General features: G+C 45.6%; 1 protein-coding gene across 2 annotated transcripts in view; it reads right to left on the bottom strand.

Annotated features, from left to right (window-relative positions):
* LOC144113910 (regulator of microtubule dynamics protein 1-like) overlaps positions 1 to 14357 on the bottom strand; it is a 60518-nt gene that overhangs the window by 16360 nt on the left and 29801 nt on the right. Inside the window, exons 5-6 of one of the 2 annotated variants that reach the window (XM_077647296.1) lie at positions 12097 to 12184; positions 9021 to 9051 (exon numbers count right to left, since the gene is read on the bottom strand). In XM_077647296.1, coding sequence (XP_077503422.1) covers positions 9021 to 9051; positions 12097 to 12184 — 119 coding nt within the window. The remainder of the gene's footprint in view (positions 1 to 9020; positions 9052 to 12096; positions 12185 to 14357) is intronic. The other variant, XR_013310909.1, reaches the window with a different exon arrangement.

Here is a 14357-nt window from a genome sequence, read left to right as displayed (position 1 = left end):
TTAAAAATTGTATTAAAAAACAATCGAATTTAAAGCTGGAGATAACACCGTCAAGTTTGACAAATTTAAGAATCCTAAAGAAATATCAGAAAAAAAAACTTGCTTAATCAACTTCTACATTTTTGTTTTGTTTAGCACACAACTTATGACTGCCAAATACAGCTCCCACTTACAGCTCCCGCCTACAACTTCCTCCTACAACTTCCGCCTACAACTTCCGTCTAAGCCACTCATAAGCCAAGAAAGGCTTTCGCCTTAAAGTGATTTCTATGTTGCCTCGTTAGTTGGTGTTCACTGCATGGTTCACTGCATGCTGCACTGGATGGTGCACTGCATGGTTCAATGTGTACAACTGACCTGCTCTGCCCAACCGCAGAGAAAAAAAAATTTTTGCCCCAAACATGCATCCCGCAAACTTTAATTTATTTATTTATTTATTTATTTCACCGTCAAGGCCTGGGGCATTACAGAGGGGAGTGGTTGAATGAGATAAATACAATACAGAAAAGATAACATGAAGCAGACAAATTAACGACTGACATATAAAATAGTGGCTAATACGGTTCTAAAATGAGTAATGTCTACAATGCTGGCAATCGATCCGAAAAGGTGGTTCCAGTCTTTGGATGTTCGAGGAATGAAAAAGTTGCTGCATGTTTTCGCCCTGAGTGGTGCAATTCCAACCTTGTGTGCGTGGTCCAGACGAGATGAGATGTACGAAGGCGAAGGGATGAGTCGCTACTAATCTTGGCACAAATATGAAAAATTTTATGGAATAAGCAAATGCGAGAAAATTTCCCGACGAGAAGCTAATGAAGGAAGGTTTAACATGTGTTTCACTGATGATATGCTAGCAGTACAATGGTAATTATGCAGAATGAAACAAACGACGTTATTCTGGACAAGCTCCAGGGCATAGGCTAGGTTATCACAGCTAGGGTCCCAAATGGATGCAGCGTATTCTAGTTTGCTACGGATTAGTGTCTTGTACAGGAGGACTTTAATTGAGCTGGGGGCAGCAGAAAAATTACGGCGAAGATAACCAAGTATGTGATTAGATCAGAAGAGATTTCGATGCCAAGATAACGATAGGAAGTGACGGATTCGAGCGCACTGTTATTTAGGTAATAGCCTCTAGGACTGCAGGAATTTCTACAGACATGTAAGGCTTTACATTCAGATGTATTAAGGTCCATTTTCCACAAGTCAAACCAATTAGTAATAGCATTCATATCATGTTGCAAGGCATTAGTATCGTCTGAACTGTTAATTTCCCGAAAGACAACACAATCATCAGCAAATAAATTAATGTTAGAAGATACACAGTCAGGTAGGTCATTAATGTATACAGTGAAAGCTCGTTAATTCGAACCTCGATATTTCGAATTTTCGGATAATTCGAACTACACTACTTGGTCCGGCCAAGCTCCATAAAAATCTGTGTATAAAAAATCCCGCTAATTCGAAAGCGAGTCTGTTCCGCTACGGATAATTTGAACTACGCGCTGCCGCGTCTGAGCGACTTGGCACACAGCACGTGGCCAAAAAAAAAAAAAGCACCTCCGCATAGTTAGAGGCTGTGCACGTCCTAAACGGGGATAGACGATGGAACCAGATAAAACCATGGAAGAGTGGGTACAGCCTAAATGGCGCCATCACCGGTGCGGCGGCTGGCGGCGCCGGAGGGTACGCGTTGGCGGCTGCGTACTCTCATTTCCGAGCAGCCTCAAAAACTCGCAACTTAATACTCATTAATTCGAGCCCTATTAATTCAGAAATGCGGATAAGTACTGTCCGCGCGGTCCCAGCCAACGCCCGTGAAAGGCTATGACTTCGGACGGGCGCTAAAAATTCCGTCTGAAAAACTTTTTTTTCTTTGCGAGTGTCGTCTATCCTTCCACCCAACAGTCGCCAGCGGAAGCACGCGGTCAGCCGCGATCATGACGCCGGCTTTTAGCATCGCTCGGCTATAGTGTTCTAGAACCTTATAGAACACTGTAGCCCGGCGGAAAGCCGCTGGCCGGAAGCGGCCAACGTGGGCTCTCACCGTGGACTAATCAGGGCGCGACAGCGTCTGACTTCCGCCCGCTTCTATAACATGGCCGCGCCTGCCAAAGCGGCCCCTCACTTCACCACGAACTTGTCGTTGCCGCTATACTGTGCCTCATGTTCACGGCAAACAAAAGTCGCACAAAGCTTTCGCTTTGTCTGAAGATGCCCACAGCACAAAATTTTAGTGATGAAACGCGCCAGATTTTCAGAATGCTTCTGGATTTACTACGCATCTGTAGATGTCAGGAAGCGTGAGAGGTACAAACAGGTTAACTATTTTTGTTCAGAACGGGGTCACAAAGAATAATTTGGCCTCTTTGTCGTCATTGAATAAATAATAGCTTAATTGTAAATGCACAGATTTTCTTTTCAGCATTTTACTAAGCATATGGAATCACGCCGTTTCTAAATCCTGGCGGCAGCCGCACGTTTTCGGCGTTCCGCCGCGCCGCTCGAATCCGCAGCGCAAGTTCACTCCATGTGGGTCGCCCTAAATACGGTACATATACCTAATGCAAATAAATGGTTCTTGTCAGTTTTTTCGAGGCCAATCGATAATTCGAACATCGGATAATTCGAACTTTTTTCCCGGTCCCGTGAAGTTCGAATTAACGAGCTTTTACTGTATTAGGAACAACAAAGGACCTAACGCAGAGCCCTGAGGCACACCAGAGCCAACGGAACATAATGAGGAGTTGCGATTGTTAGACGATACAAACTGGGAATGGTTTAAAAGAAATTGTTCAAGCCAAAGTAGAATGTTAGGTTCAAAGTTTAGTTTGGCTAGTTTGAAGAGGAGGAGTTGATGACAAACTTTTTCAAAAGCTTTCTTGAAATCAAGAAATATGCAGTCAGCTATTGAGCCTTTATCAATGATAATGTGAAGATATAATATGATAATATGATTATGCACCAGACAACACTACCCTGGCACTGCAGAGTGGCCAGCCTGTCAAAGCCTCTCATGGCATGGCGCAGCAAAACCAAAGGAAATAACTACATGCGCACAAGGTTTTCTGTCAGTGTGAGTGTCTTTAGTTCCCACCTCTGAGGCACTACACGGGCTAAAACCGCGTCAACTCATTGCCGCTGCTCATGGCAACACAACGTAAGTCGACCTATTTTTCTTAAAATCGAAACCAAAGCATCGCACCATAAATAAAGGCGAGACAAATGAGATATCAGTCATGCCACATTGTGGTTGCATTTTTGCTGTGTGGCTCCGTCGCATCGCTCTTGGTGCTGGCCTTAAGCAGCTGCTATGTCAACCCCAGAACTGGCATCCCCACCCCGCGTGAAGCAGCCCATGGTGGCTGTCGATAAGCAGCACACCAGCACCAGCTCATGCCCCACACGTGGCCACAGATTGCGTTTGCTGATAAGCGGCAGCAGCCCAATAACGCATTCACGTTCTACTCTTAATATGCGTTGTCTAAGTTTTTTTTTTTTTTTTTTTACTTTCGACCATGCACTCGGCTCTCAAAGGAACGTTGATAGTTGATGGAAGGGCCGCTGTTCCAATCGCGGCAGCACCGCCACTCGGAACCGCATCGACCTGATGGATGAAAACAAATAAGGCGACTAGCAACAAAAAAAAATGGATTGTGCAAAAGTAAACAGAGTGTGGAAACAGTGTCCTTTAGCGCGCATATTATGGCTTTAGACGGACAACATGGACAACTTCTGGTCGTACACGGCGTCGCTGGGATGCAGTCATTGCATCAGGGATGACTTCATAATCCAGTTCACCAGCCGACGAAGAACCTTGTATGGGCCGAAATAGCGGTGGAGAATGGACGTCCAAACCCAGACTTGGTCTCCTGGCTTGTATTTTGCGTTGCGTCTTTGTAGGTTGTAGTGTCTGGTGTCGGTCCGCTGCTGGTCTTTGATCCGTAATTGGGCAAGTCTTCGGGCTTCTTCTGCGCGTTGAAGGTAGGCGGCGAAGTTGACGTTCTCTTCTTCGGTAACCTTAGGCAGCATGGTGTATAGCGTGGTCGTTGCCTCCCTGCCATGGACGAGCCTAAAAGGCGTCATCTGGGTGGTCTCCTGCAGTGCGGTGTTGTAGGCCAAGATGACATAAGGCAGGATGACGTCCCAGGTCTTGTGTTCGGCATCAACATACATGGCGATCATATCGGCGATAGTTTTGTTCAGGCGCTCAGTCAGTCCGCTGGTCTGCGGATGGTATGCAGTTGTTCTACGGTGGCTGGTTTGGCTATAACGCAGGATGATTTGAGTTAGTTCCACCGTAAATGCTGTTCCTCTGTCCGTGATGAGCACATCGGGGGCGCCGTGTTGAAGAAAAATGCATTCCACGAAAAATTTGGCGACTTCTGCTGTTGTTCCGTTCGGTAGGGCTTTTGCCTTGGCGTAGCGGTTCAGGTAGTCTGTCGCTATGATGATCCACTTGACTTTGGGAAAGGGCCAAGCAAGTCCCTGCCGATCTGCTGGGAGGGCCTTGAGGGGGGTTCAATGGGGTTCAGAAATCCTGCTGGTCGTGTGGGAGGGGTCTTTCGTCGCTGACAATCTCGGCAGGTTTTCACATAATGTGCGACATCGGCAGACAGTCGGGGCCAGTAGTACTTGTCTTGAATGCGTCGGAGGGTGCGAGTAAACCCGAGATGTCCAGCTGTCGGCTCGTCGTGTGAAGTGTGTAGAACTTCGCGGAGACAAGCAGGTACAACAAGGAGGTAGGCTGCTTTGCTCGCTGCAAAGTTCTTCACAAGGACCTCATTCTGCACACAGAAGGAAGACAGTCCTCGCGTCGATGCGGGGGAGGGGGCACACGTCCTTCTTTGTTACGTTGTTCAAGTGGCAATAATCAACGCAGAATCGAAGTGAGTAGTCTTTCTTTCTCACTAGAACAACCGGTGCCCCGCATGGGCTGTTTGAAGGCTGGATGACATCGTCGCGAAGCATTTCTTCGACTTGATCCCGGATGGCTTGTCGTTCTCGCGGCGACACACGGTAGTGGCTTTGACGGAGAGGTCGGGCGTGCTAGTCGGTTATAATGTGACGCTTGGCGATTGGCATTTGTTGGACTTTTGGCGATGACGAAAAACAATCGCTGTAGCTTCGAAGCAGATTGCGGATCTGGTCTTGTTTTTTCCGGGGCAGGGCTGGGTTGATGTCGAAAGTGGTCGAGTTCTTTTGGTCAGGCGAATCTTCTGCGGATGGGAGACTCAGGGTAACGTGATTTTCCAGAGTTCGCGTCGAAGGGATGGCCTTGCAGATCGAAAGCATGATCAGCTTGGATCGCAGGTCATGATCACCTGATGCTCACTAAGGAAATCCATGCCCAAGATCACTTCGTGGGAACATTGCCGTAGCACAATGAAGGTCTCAGGATAGGTATGTGCTTTGACTGTCACTCGCGCTGTGCATCGTCCTGATGGCGTAATGAGGTGGCCCCCTGTGGTGCGAATTTGTGGGCCATCCCAAGCGGTAGTGACTTTCCTCAGCTGCGCAGCGAATGTTCATTCATCACCGAGTAATCGGCTCCTGTGTCACCTGGAGCGGTGACTTTCCGGCCGTCAATAACTACTTCTAAGTCGGACGTCCTGGCTCTTGCATTGCACGGCGTCAGGTCACGGCTTCATCGGGTATGTGAGTAGTCGGTAGAACGTGTCGTCGAAGCTTTTGTCGTAGTGGCGTCGTTTTGAAGGCGGTTTGCGTCGTGATTGAGGTTGTCACTGTATGTGGCATCGGCATGTCGGGGGCGGCGTCTTCGTGCGGCATGGTCATCGGAGGATCTCCGGTGTTTCGCTCAGGAGCAACCTCACCTCCAGAGATTGCTGTCTTTAGTTTCCCCTACGAGGGCTGGGGAACCTTCCTCGTACCACGGCTACATAGCTGCAGCATGGCGACGCAAAGCGCAAGGTTGACAGTGATGGTGAGTGCAAAAGGCGGTTCGGCGTGTACTCCTCTCGATACAGGTACTCGTTGATTTCCTGCAGACGTTGGCCGAAGCGTGGTCACGGCGCGTCTACGGCAAATCCTCGAAGACCGATACCTCAGTATGCGCAGTGACGAGGAATATGGCCGGCCTCGCCGAAATGGAAGCACAACGGCCGGATGTCGGAAGTTCTCCAGGCTTCGCATTTCCTGCGGCTTGAGCGTCGATCGTAGGCTGGGCGGGCGGGGGCAGGGAAGTGGCGTTCGGGAACAAGTTGTTCAGGTCAGACAGGATGCAGGGGTTGTCGTTGGGGCTGGAGAGTCCTTAGTGCAGCGGCGTAGGTCATGGCTTGGGGTTCTGTGGCCGTCGGGGTGCTAAGTTCCTGTTGCACTTCTTTCCGTACCACATCCATGAGAGTCTCTTCTTAGGGCTGTGGGGAGGAGTGGACTATTTCATGGATAACTTCCTGCAAGTTGTTGCCGGTGGTGGTCGTTGCGTCCAGACGGATTGTAAAGACAGAAGGGCGGTTATACTGCCAAGCCCGGATGTCGCGGGTCTTTTCGATCATGCAGGCTTCTTGAATGAATTCATAGACTGTTTTTGGCGGCTGGCAGACAAGCCTGGCAAAAAAACTGAACTTTCTTTTCCTCGGTCATCTCGGGGTCGACGCGGCGAGAGGCGCTTCACCTCTTCAACGTAACCGCGAACGGGCTCGTTTGGAAGCTGGATTCTGGGCTCAAGGAGTTGTTCGGCCTTTTCTTTCCTCACGAAACCGGTGAATACCTTCAAAAGTTCCTTCTTGAATAGCTCCCATGTCGTTAGGGACGACTTGTGGTTTTCCTACCACGTACGTGCTGAGCCCCCCAGTGAGAAAAATACGTGTCCATCATCCCACTTGTTGAATGATGCCACGCGCTCAAATTGGTCCAACCGTTATTCGCGATCTTTGCCTACGGATCCACTGAAAATTGGCAGCACCTGCGGCTGTTGCAGTATGATTGGTGTCGACATCTTTGACGAGGTTGTGGTGCTCGTAGCAGCGTCTTTTTGTTGTCGGGTGCGGTCCAGCAGGGTCCCGAACTCAGGCTTCTGTCCCTGAAGACATACACTGACTCGGTTAACTGCTGGCTTGCCCTCCGGTGCGATGCGCAGAGGGCTGGCGTCACGACTTGAAGGGGGCGTCCGGAACTTAGAAGGCTACCGCACCTCCACCAGATGTCACGAAATGGTGTCTGCAGTCCAGAGAGCAGAAAGGCTGCGAAAATGGTGCCTAAACAAAACTCTTTATTTGGGCTGACTTGAGCACAGAATGGACTGAATCACTCAGCGGCGGCGTAGCAACAAGCGTGCTCGGCGGTCGGCGAACAGAATGCTGGCCGCTGTCGCCCGTGCTCAATTTAAAGCTGATAGCGAACTTTCAAGATAAAGCGTGCAAAGTTACTAGAACATTCTGGAGCAACGTAGAATCAGCGGCTTTGAAGAATAAACAAACACTGCAACGATTTGCGGCAGTATAATCGAGATTCTACTGTAGCAGATCACACGCAAAAGTGAATGAAGCATCCCTCTCACTGTGCACATAACACACACTGAAAATAAATGCATACTCGGATGAGCATTATTATTGCCAATGAGAGCAAAAAATGTGTTGGTGATGTCACGTTTAGTATGCTGCTACTCCAGCCTTCGCATTTACACTGTGGTGCATCATTGTTTAACCCATACACATGCACTTAATCACCACTGCACGAATAAAAGATGCCACCTGAAATTGAATGTAGGCTAATTATACTAACCTTACATGCAAAACCCTTCGGAAACCCCTCCACTAGCTGCCAAATTATTGTTACCTGCCGCAGTTCTTTCTGCCCAATAAGCTCCAGAGGGAAGAAAAAGATGATTTAACAGCTGGGCAGAAACTGAGAAAAAAATAGAAAGTTAATTGTTTGTTTTGTCTATTTTGTCTATCAATAGAGAACTAAATAGTGAGCGCAACACAAGTAGATATTTGCTGAAGCTTTGATTGCATCAATGCCCTGTGTTTAAGTGGCTACTGCCTCTACAATGTGCAAAATTAAGCTACCATTTCATGTCACTGAAACATTATACCAGCAAAAAATATGTCATGCATGACATCATTGCAGGCAAAGTCTTATCAATGCAAGTGAAGACTTCAAATGACGCACTGGTCTTTATCCAAAGTTTATACGCCAGAATTAAGTTAGGAGCAATAGCAACATTTGACTGCACTGAACTGTGGCAATGCTAAACATTCAGTTTAATCTCCCGGCACAGATACTGGCTGTTTTTGATAAACCCATAATCAAATAACACACAAGACAAGCAGGACAGCGATTTTCAAAAACAACACTCCCACCTGACCTATTGCTGATCACCACTCGTGCCACGCTGATAGCCTTTTTGGCACATGAGGCCGTTTGGCTCAATGCAGCTTTCGATACTAACAGAACAAAATTTTGACAATTTCATAAGCCTTTTAAAGGTTTTTATGATCTTAACGAAACGGCTTGGTTTGGTTTATTAGGGTTTTAACGTCGCAAAGCTACTCGGGCTGTGAGGGACACCATAGTGAAGGGCTCCGGAAATTTCGACCACCGAGGGTTCTTTAGCGTGCACTGACATCGCACAGTACACAGGCCTCTAGAATTTCGCCTCAATCAAAATTCGACCGCCGCGGCCGGTATTGAACCCGCGTCTATTGGGTCAGTAGCCGAGCGCCATAACCGCCGAGCCACCGCGGAGGCAATCTTATTGAAACGTTTGAGGCTCAATTCTCGTACTGTGAACTTCTCTCTGCCTTTGCCAAGCCAACTTCCCTAAGCAAGACACACAAATAATTTGTTATTCAATGACATAGAATTCTCTCGACCAGCAATTTATGAAGCAAAACAGATGTCTTGCATTGGCACATCTGTAGAATTGGCATACATATTGAAACAAAAGGCTCCTGAAACACTGTAGTTTTGACATTAAATCTTCATGAAAAAAAAGCCCCTTAATATATTTAACTATACAAGATAAAAAATGTGCAAAACAAAATTAAAAAGCTTACTTTCTTCAGCTTTCAAGAAATGTTTAAGTGCCTGTAAAAACAGAACAGAAAGAGCATAACATCGTTAGACAGCATACAAAGTGTAAAATTACAGTAAACTCGTTAATTCGAACTTCTAAGGACCAGAAAAAGCAACCACATTATCCGAAGGTGAAATTACCGAATGGCCCCTAAAAGGCTGCAAAAAAAAAAAAAAAGCTGTCCGTGTTATAGTAAATTTATTCAGTGAAAAACTGGACAATGAAAGCAGGACGGCAACAATAACTTTTGCATAGTTCCGTGAAATGCTTTGCTGCATGTGCACTGTCGGAAGCATCGCAGCAGAACTGTTCAAAAATGGAAGGGGCCTCAGTGGCCTCCTTCACAGTGCAATGAGACAGCTTTGGAGTCTCCTCACAAGCGGCAGCATGTTTCGCTGCACAAACTGTGAACTGCACGTGACAAGAGCACAATTTTGGTGCACTGGAAAGACTAGAGAACCAAGCAGATGGAAGGGAAGCAGGTGAGTCGGAATGACGAGGCATTTTGAAAGTAAACAAAAAGAAAGCAACACACCACTGAGCACCCGAAAAGGTTCATAGCTAGACTTGGCTGGCTTGCCAGCTGGCTAGCGCCACTCCAGGCTAGCAGACAAGCTCAGAAAACAAAACTATGCAGCCGTACTATTTTTTACTTAACGAGGGCGCCTAACAATTATCGACACACCTACCAACGTGTGCGGTTCAGGTTTCGCGAGTTTCATTCAGACGATCGCTTGCGTCCCAGCGCATCGGTTAACCACTGCGCCACTGCACTGGTAGTGGTAGTACGAGGACTCTCTGCGATCTATCAGTGTGGCAAGCTTGCGCGCTTGTTACCACAACCGGTGTAGACGATTAAATGGGGAGAGTAAAAAAGAAACGACAGAGAAAAAACATTTCTCAGACAACAGCAGGTCTAGCAGGTCTGCGTGCAATGTAGACAGCCTCCAGAAGAACTATCTGTGCAAAAATGAGGCTCCTGGAAACTAATGAGAAATCGGAATGGGAATAGAAACTCAATTGGAATAGATTGACGAGTGAATAAGAATGGTATCAAAATTAGAACAGAATGGAAGTGGAAATGAAAGTGAATAAAGAATGCCGTTGCGTTTCCTTCGTGTCAGCCTAATTGATCGCCCCCAATTCTTTTTTTTTAAATATTTTATACAAAAAAAACTCAATTTGCGCCACTGTTCTTAGTTTAACCCATACATGCTGAAACTTTAGAAATTTGAAAAATTCGAATATCTTTCAGTATAAAACATTTGTTCACTTCAGAATTCAGAATCGTCCGTTTATTGGAGGAAATATTATTCTGACCACCAAATTGAGCCATCCTAGAATGTAGGATACTAGGCAAATCCGCCTTTTGCGTGAGTGATCTGTGCATGCGTAAAACCCTACCAGCGCGTAACGAAACGATTTGGATGGCATTGCTCCACACACCTCCCATAGGGAACACATGGGAAGCAACCAAAATGGCGTTGATGCTGCCGACTTTCTGATTGATGTGATTCTACTTTAAAAAAAATTTTTTTTCGCAAATCGCGTGTATGGGCCACACCCCAAAATTTCGCCCTCAAATCTGGAAAAAAAAAAGTGCGGCCCTTACACGCGTTTATACGGTATATGGGTTAAGCACATATGGTGTAATGTCCATTTTTTCAGAAGAAAATAAATCACTAGTTGAACCACAGGCTCAGTCTACCAATACAACTCACATTTATTGGTAGATTTTTCAACTAGGTGCCAACGCAAGCACGTTTATGCAAATTTACCAAAATGCTACACCATAGTAATCCCCACTGAACAAGGAAAAAAGAAAGCTACATGCTGACCTAGCGTTTACAGTGTGCCAAATCAAATGCCGACTGCCATGGCAAATCAATATGTACTCTCTGAAACATGCCATAGTACTTCCTCCCCCCTTTTTATTATTTTCTGGTCGCAGGGTAGTACAAAATTGCACATTGTGCCCATACTGTTCTCACTATGCAACTATAGTCCGCCATGCTGTTCAACTTTGCAGCAGCAATGATCTTTTTGTCTGCAAGCTCTTTTGACATAGCATCATAGACTGTAGGAAGCTTAGCAAGAAACTTGATAGATATGTGGCCTGCAAGGTCAAATGTCCCAAGTCTGCATGTAGGCACTGAGAGACACCTTAGTGGAGGGCTCTGGGTTAATTTCAACCACCGGGGTTCTTTCACGTGCCCAGATCGCACAGCACAGAGAAGGTTTTGCACTTCTCCATAGAAATGCTCAGCTGGTGTTTTGACAACCTTGGGCTCAGCTGTCAAATGCTGTTCTCCCCTTAAACAAAGAGGAACCCAGCCAAACTGCGGCAGGTTTTTCATGAAGCACGCAGTACAGTATTAAGAACAACAAGAAACCCACATACAGGGCGCAGAGTTTGAGCATCCGGTCTGTCATCCTTGTCCCTGCACAGTTTTGTCAGTGTCACAAATTCGCCCAAGTGTCTACTTCAACAGAATGTACTCGTGTACAGCTCGTGTACAGTCACTCAGGCCACTGCTTTCGTTAAGCCTGTAGGGACAGACCCATCAAAACCCGTCAGTAAACATCCCCACAGTCAACAGCTCATCCATCCCCATCAATGTCATCGAGACACAAAGGTTCATGCAGCTTTATGCCAGCATCCGACTCTGTATGTGAGAATGTTTCCACCAAGTGCTCGTCACAGTAGTGTTTGCTTATTTCAGCAAGAATTTCTTGCCATTTCATTGCTAAAAGGGATATCCTTCACCTAGTGGAAGCTGAGTGAGTACAAGGAATTAAACGATGTTAGAATAGATCACAGGCTGCAATTGGACTGGGAGGCCTAACATGTATTTATGAAAACACATCTAAGCTTCATCAAATACACCAACAAGAACTACTGACAATGAAAAATCTTTAGAACTACAGAACTTTCTCCAGGCAGGCTATGGACAAAAATTTTACTACAGGCAAGGCTAAGAAGTGAGCTAAAGCATTGCTGCAAGAAAAAAAAAAGAGAAACAGAGCAAGACAATCTCCTAAAAGTATAAGCCCACCTCTTCATAAGTAGAGCTTGGGATTTCAGAAAACACAAGCTGCCCTGCCTTCCTGATGAGCCAAGGGGTGCCTGCCACTTCATAGCACCTGAAAAAACAATAAAAGTGCATTACTGGAATAAAATCAATTTGAAAAGGTTTCCACTGGCAACTGCTTCTCCTTAATTCCCAGGCAGAACTCCCACGCATCAGCCCCAACTGAAGTTCTCACCCACACCTGCGCAGATGGTGCTAGTACTGTCTTAGCCAAACAATAGCAGGGCTATAAACTTACTACTCATGCCAGCTGCAGAGTGAAATTAATTGCTAGTACATCACTGAATGTGAGTGTTTTGGCACTTGCTCAAACTACTGCCAATTTTCACAGTTCCCTGCGGTCAGCATTCCACAGTCTTGACAAACCACCGTGCTCTGATGGCTTTTTTCGCTTAAAAAAAAAGAAAAAAAAGAAAAGGGCCAAGGGCAGACTTTGTAGTCAGGCTTTACACCTGCAAGATCATTCGTCCACCATCACGTACAAGTCCGGGCACTTGTGCCACGACACGGGCTGCTTGTATCTTCGCTGTGTGGTGCCATCCGATTCGAGTAAGACCAAAGTTTTCCCCGTCTGTTCCCCATTTCAGAATTTCTCAACAGTGGCCACGAACACCACAGCAACCTCTCATTACGATCGCTGATTAAAGACCAACTCAGCAAACCAGACTTCTTCCCTACATAGCTATGACTATCTTGCACGAGAACACTCCATCGTCACAAAATCCACTCAGACAGGCTTGAGTTAGTTATAATGAGTTTAATTGTGCAAAAGCAGCTAAGGTTATGATGCGCCAAACACAGTGTTAGAGTGTCTTGTAGGTAAGGTGGAGCCTTTAATACCTATAGTTTGTTTAAAATGCTAGCTTCCTTGCGGAATTTAAAAACATGTGAGAAATCAACACGTGCTTTGATCACCTAAAAGTAACATGAGGTACCTGTGAAGGAATGTATTCATTGTAAAATGATGTAAAATATTTTTTTTTCTCAGTCCTTCAAGTATAAAACAGGAAATTAAAATTTGGTTTACAGCGAGTTCATCACCACACATTTCGCAAAGAGATTTGTATTGTTAAGTTAGCAAGAAGTTGTGTATAAGGAGCGTGTGTGTTTGATATAAGTTCAGTAAAACATTCCTGATATCTACATGATTTCAATTCTCCTAAAATGAGCTTTACAGAATGCACTCTGTTGTTTACCTGCTCTTCCCATGCAGCCTGCCACTTATTTCTGACTTTACTCTGCATTAGCTTCAAACAATCCCTGTGTGGCATGTTCATGTGTTGTATTTGACCAAATCGCGCTTGTATGCAAGCATCTGCTTTCTCATTGCCCACAATTCCTGTATGGCTAGAGACCCAGCAGAATTTAATGTTATGCTTTTGTTTTGTGATTTTAACAATGTTATGTATGATGTTTCTTATCATGGGTTCAGCAGGATTTCTAGAGTGCAGTGCTTTGAGTATACTCAAGAAATCAGTGCAGATGATGCTGTTTTTGATGTTCTCTTTTACTGTTTGCTCTTCAGAAGATGGCACAATATTCTGCAGCAAAAACAGATGCACACTGTGGTAGTCGTATAATTTTTTTGCTTTTGCCTTGAATTACTGCACTTCCAATATGCATTTCTGTTTTTGAGCCATCAGTATAAACTGTAGTGTAGGACTCATTTTTCTTGAAGTAAGAAGAATTCTTGTAGAATGTGTTCCTGTGTCAATTTCTTTTTGTGTAAATGTGTCAGTGTGAAGTCACACACTGCAGGAAAGGTGTACCATGGCAGCAAATAGTCCTTTCTTGGTGAAATGTTCGGTAAGGCATCTAGTACTGCTAACTATTCGCATTTATCTTCAAAGTGCAGTAACAATGGCCTGATAAAGTGTGGTTTGTTGCTGAACAATCTTTTGGACGGGCACTTGGTAACAATGGGATGGCAGAAATGTTTCGGAAGAGAAAAGATTTTTCAAGAGTTATGTGCATGCGAGTGCGACTCTTCGATTCTCTAGAGCGGGCTCATTAGTTTCAACGTAAAGGCTGGCTACAGGCGATGTTCTGTTTGCTCCAGATGATAGGTCTAGACCAAGATTATGAAGAGGGGTCTAATTGCGTTAGGTAGGATGCTCTTGCCGAACCATGGACCACGCACCCATAGTCAAGCTTTGAGCACACCAGAGAGCAATAGATTTGTAAAAGGCATGTTCTATCAGAACCCCACCATTTTCATGAGGGCA

The sequence above is a fragment of the Amblyomma americanum genome, chromosome 1 (assembly GCF_052857255.1).
Source record: "Amblyomma americanum isolate KBUSLIRL-KWMA chromosome 1, ASM5285725v1, whole genome shotgun sequence".
In the NCBI taxonomy this organism is placed as follows: domain Eukaryota; kingdom Metazoa; phylum Arthropoda; class Arachnida; order Ixodida; family Ixodidae; genus Amblyomma; species Amblyomma americanum.
Note: the sequence above shows the minus strand (reverse complement) of the source record. Positions and strands in the feature narration are given on the sequence as shown.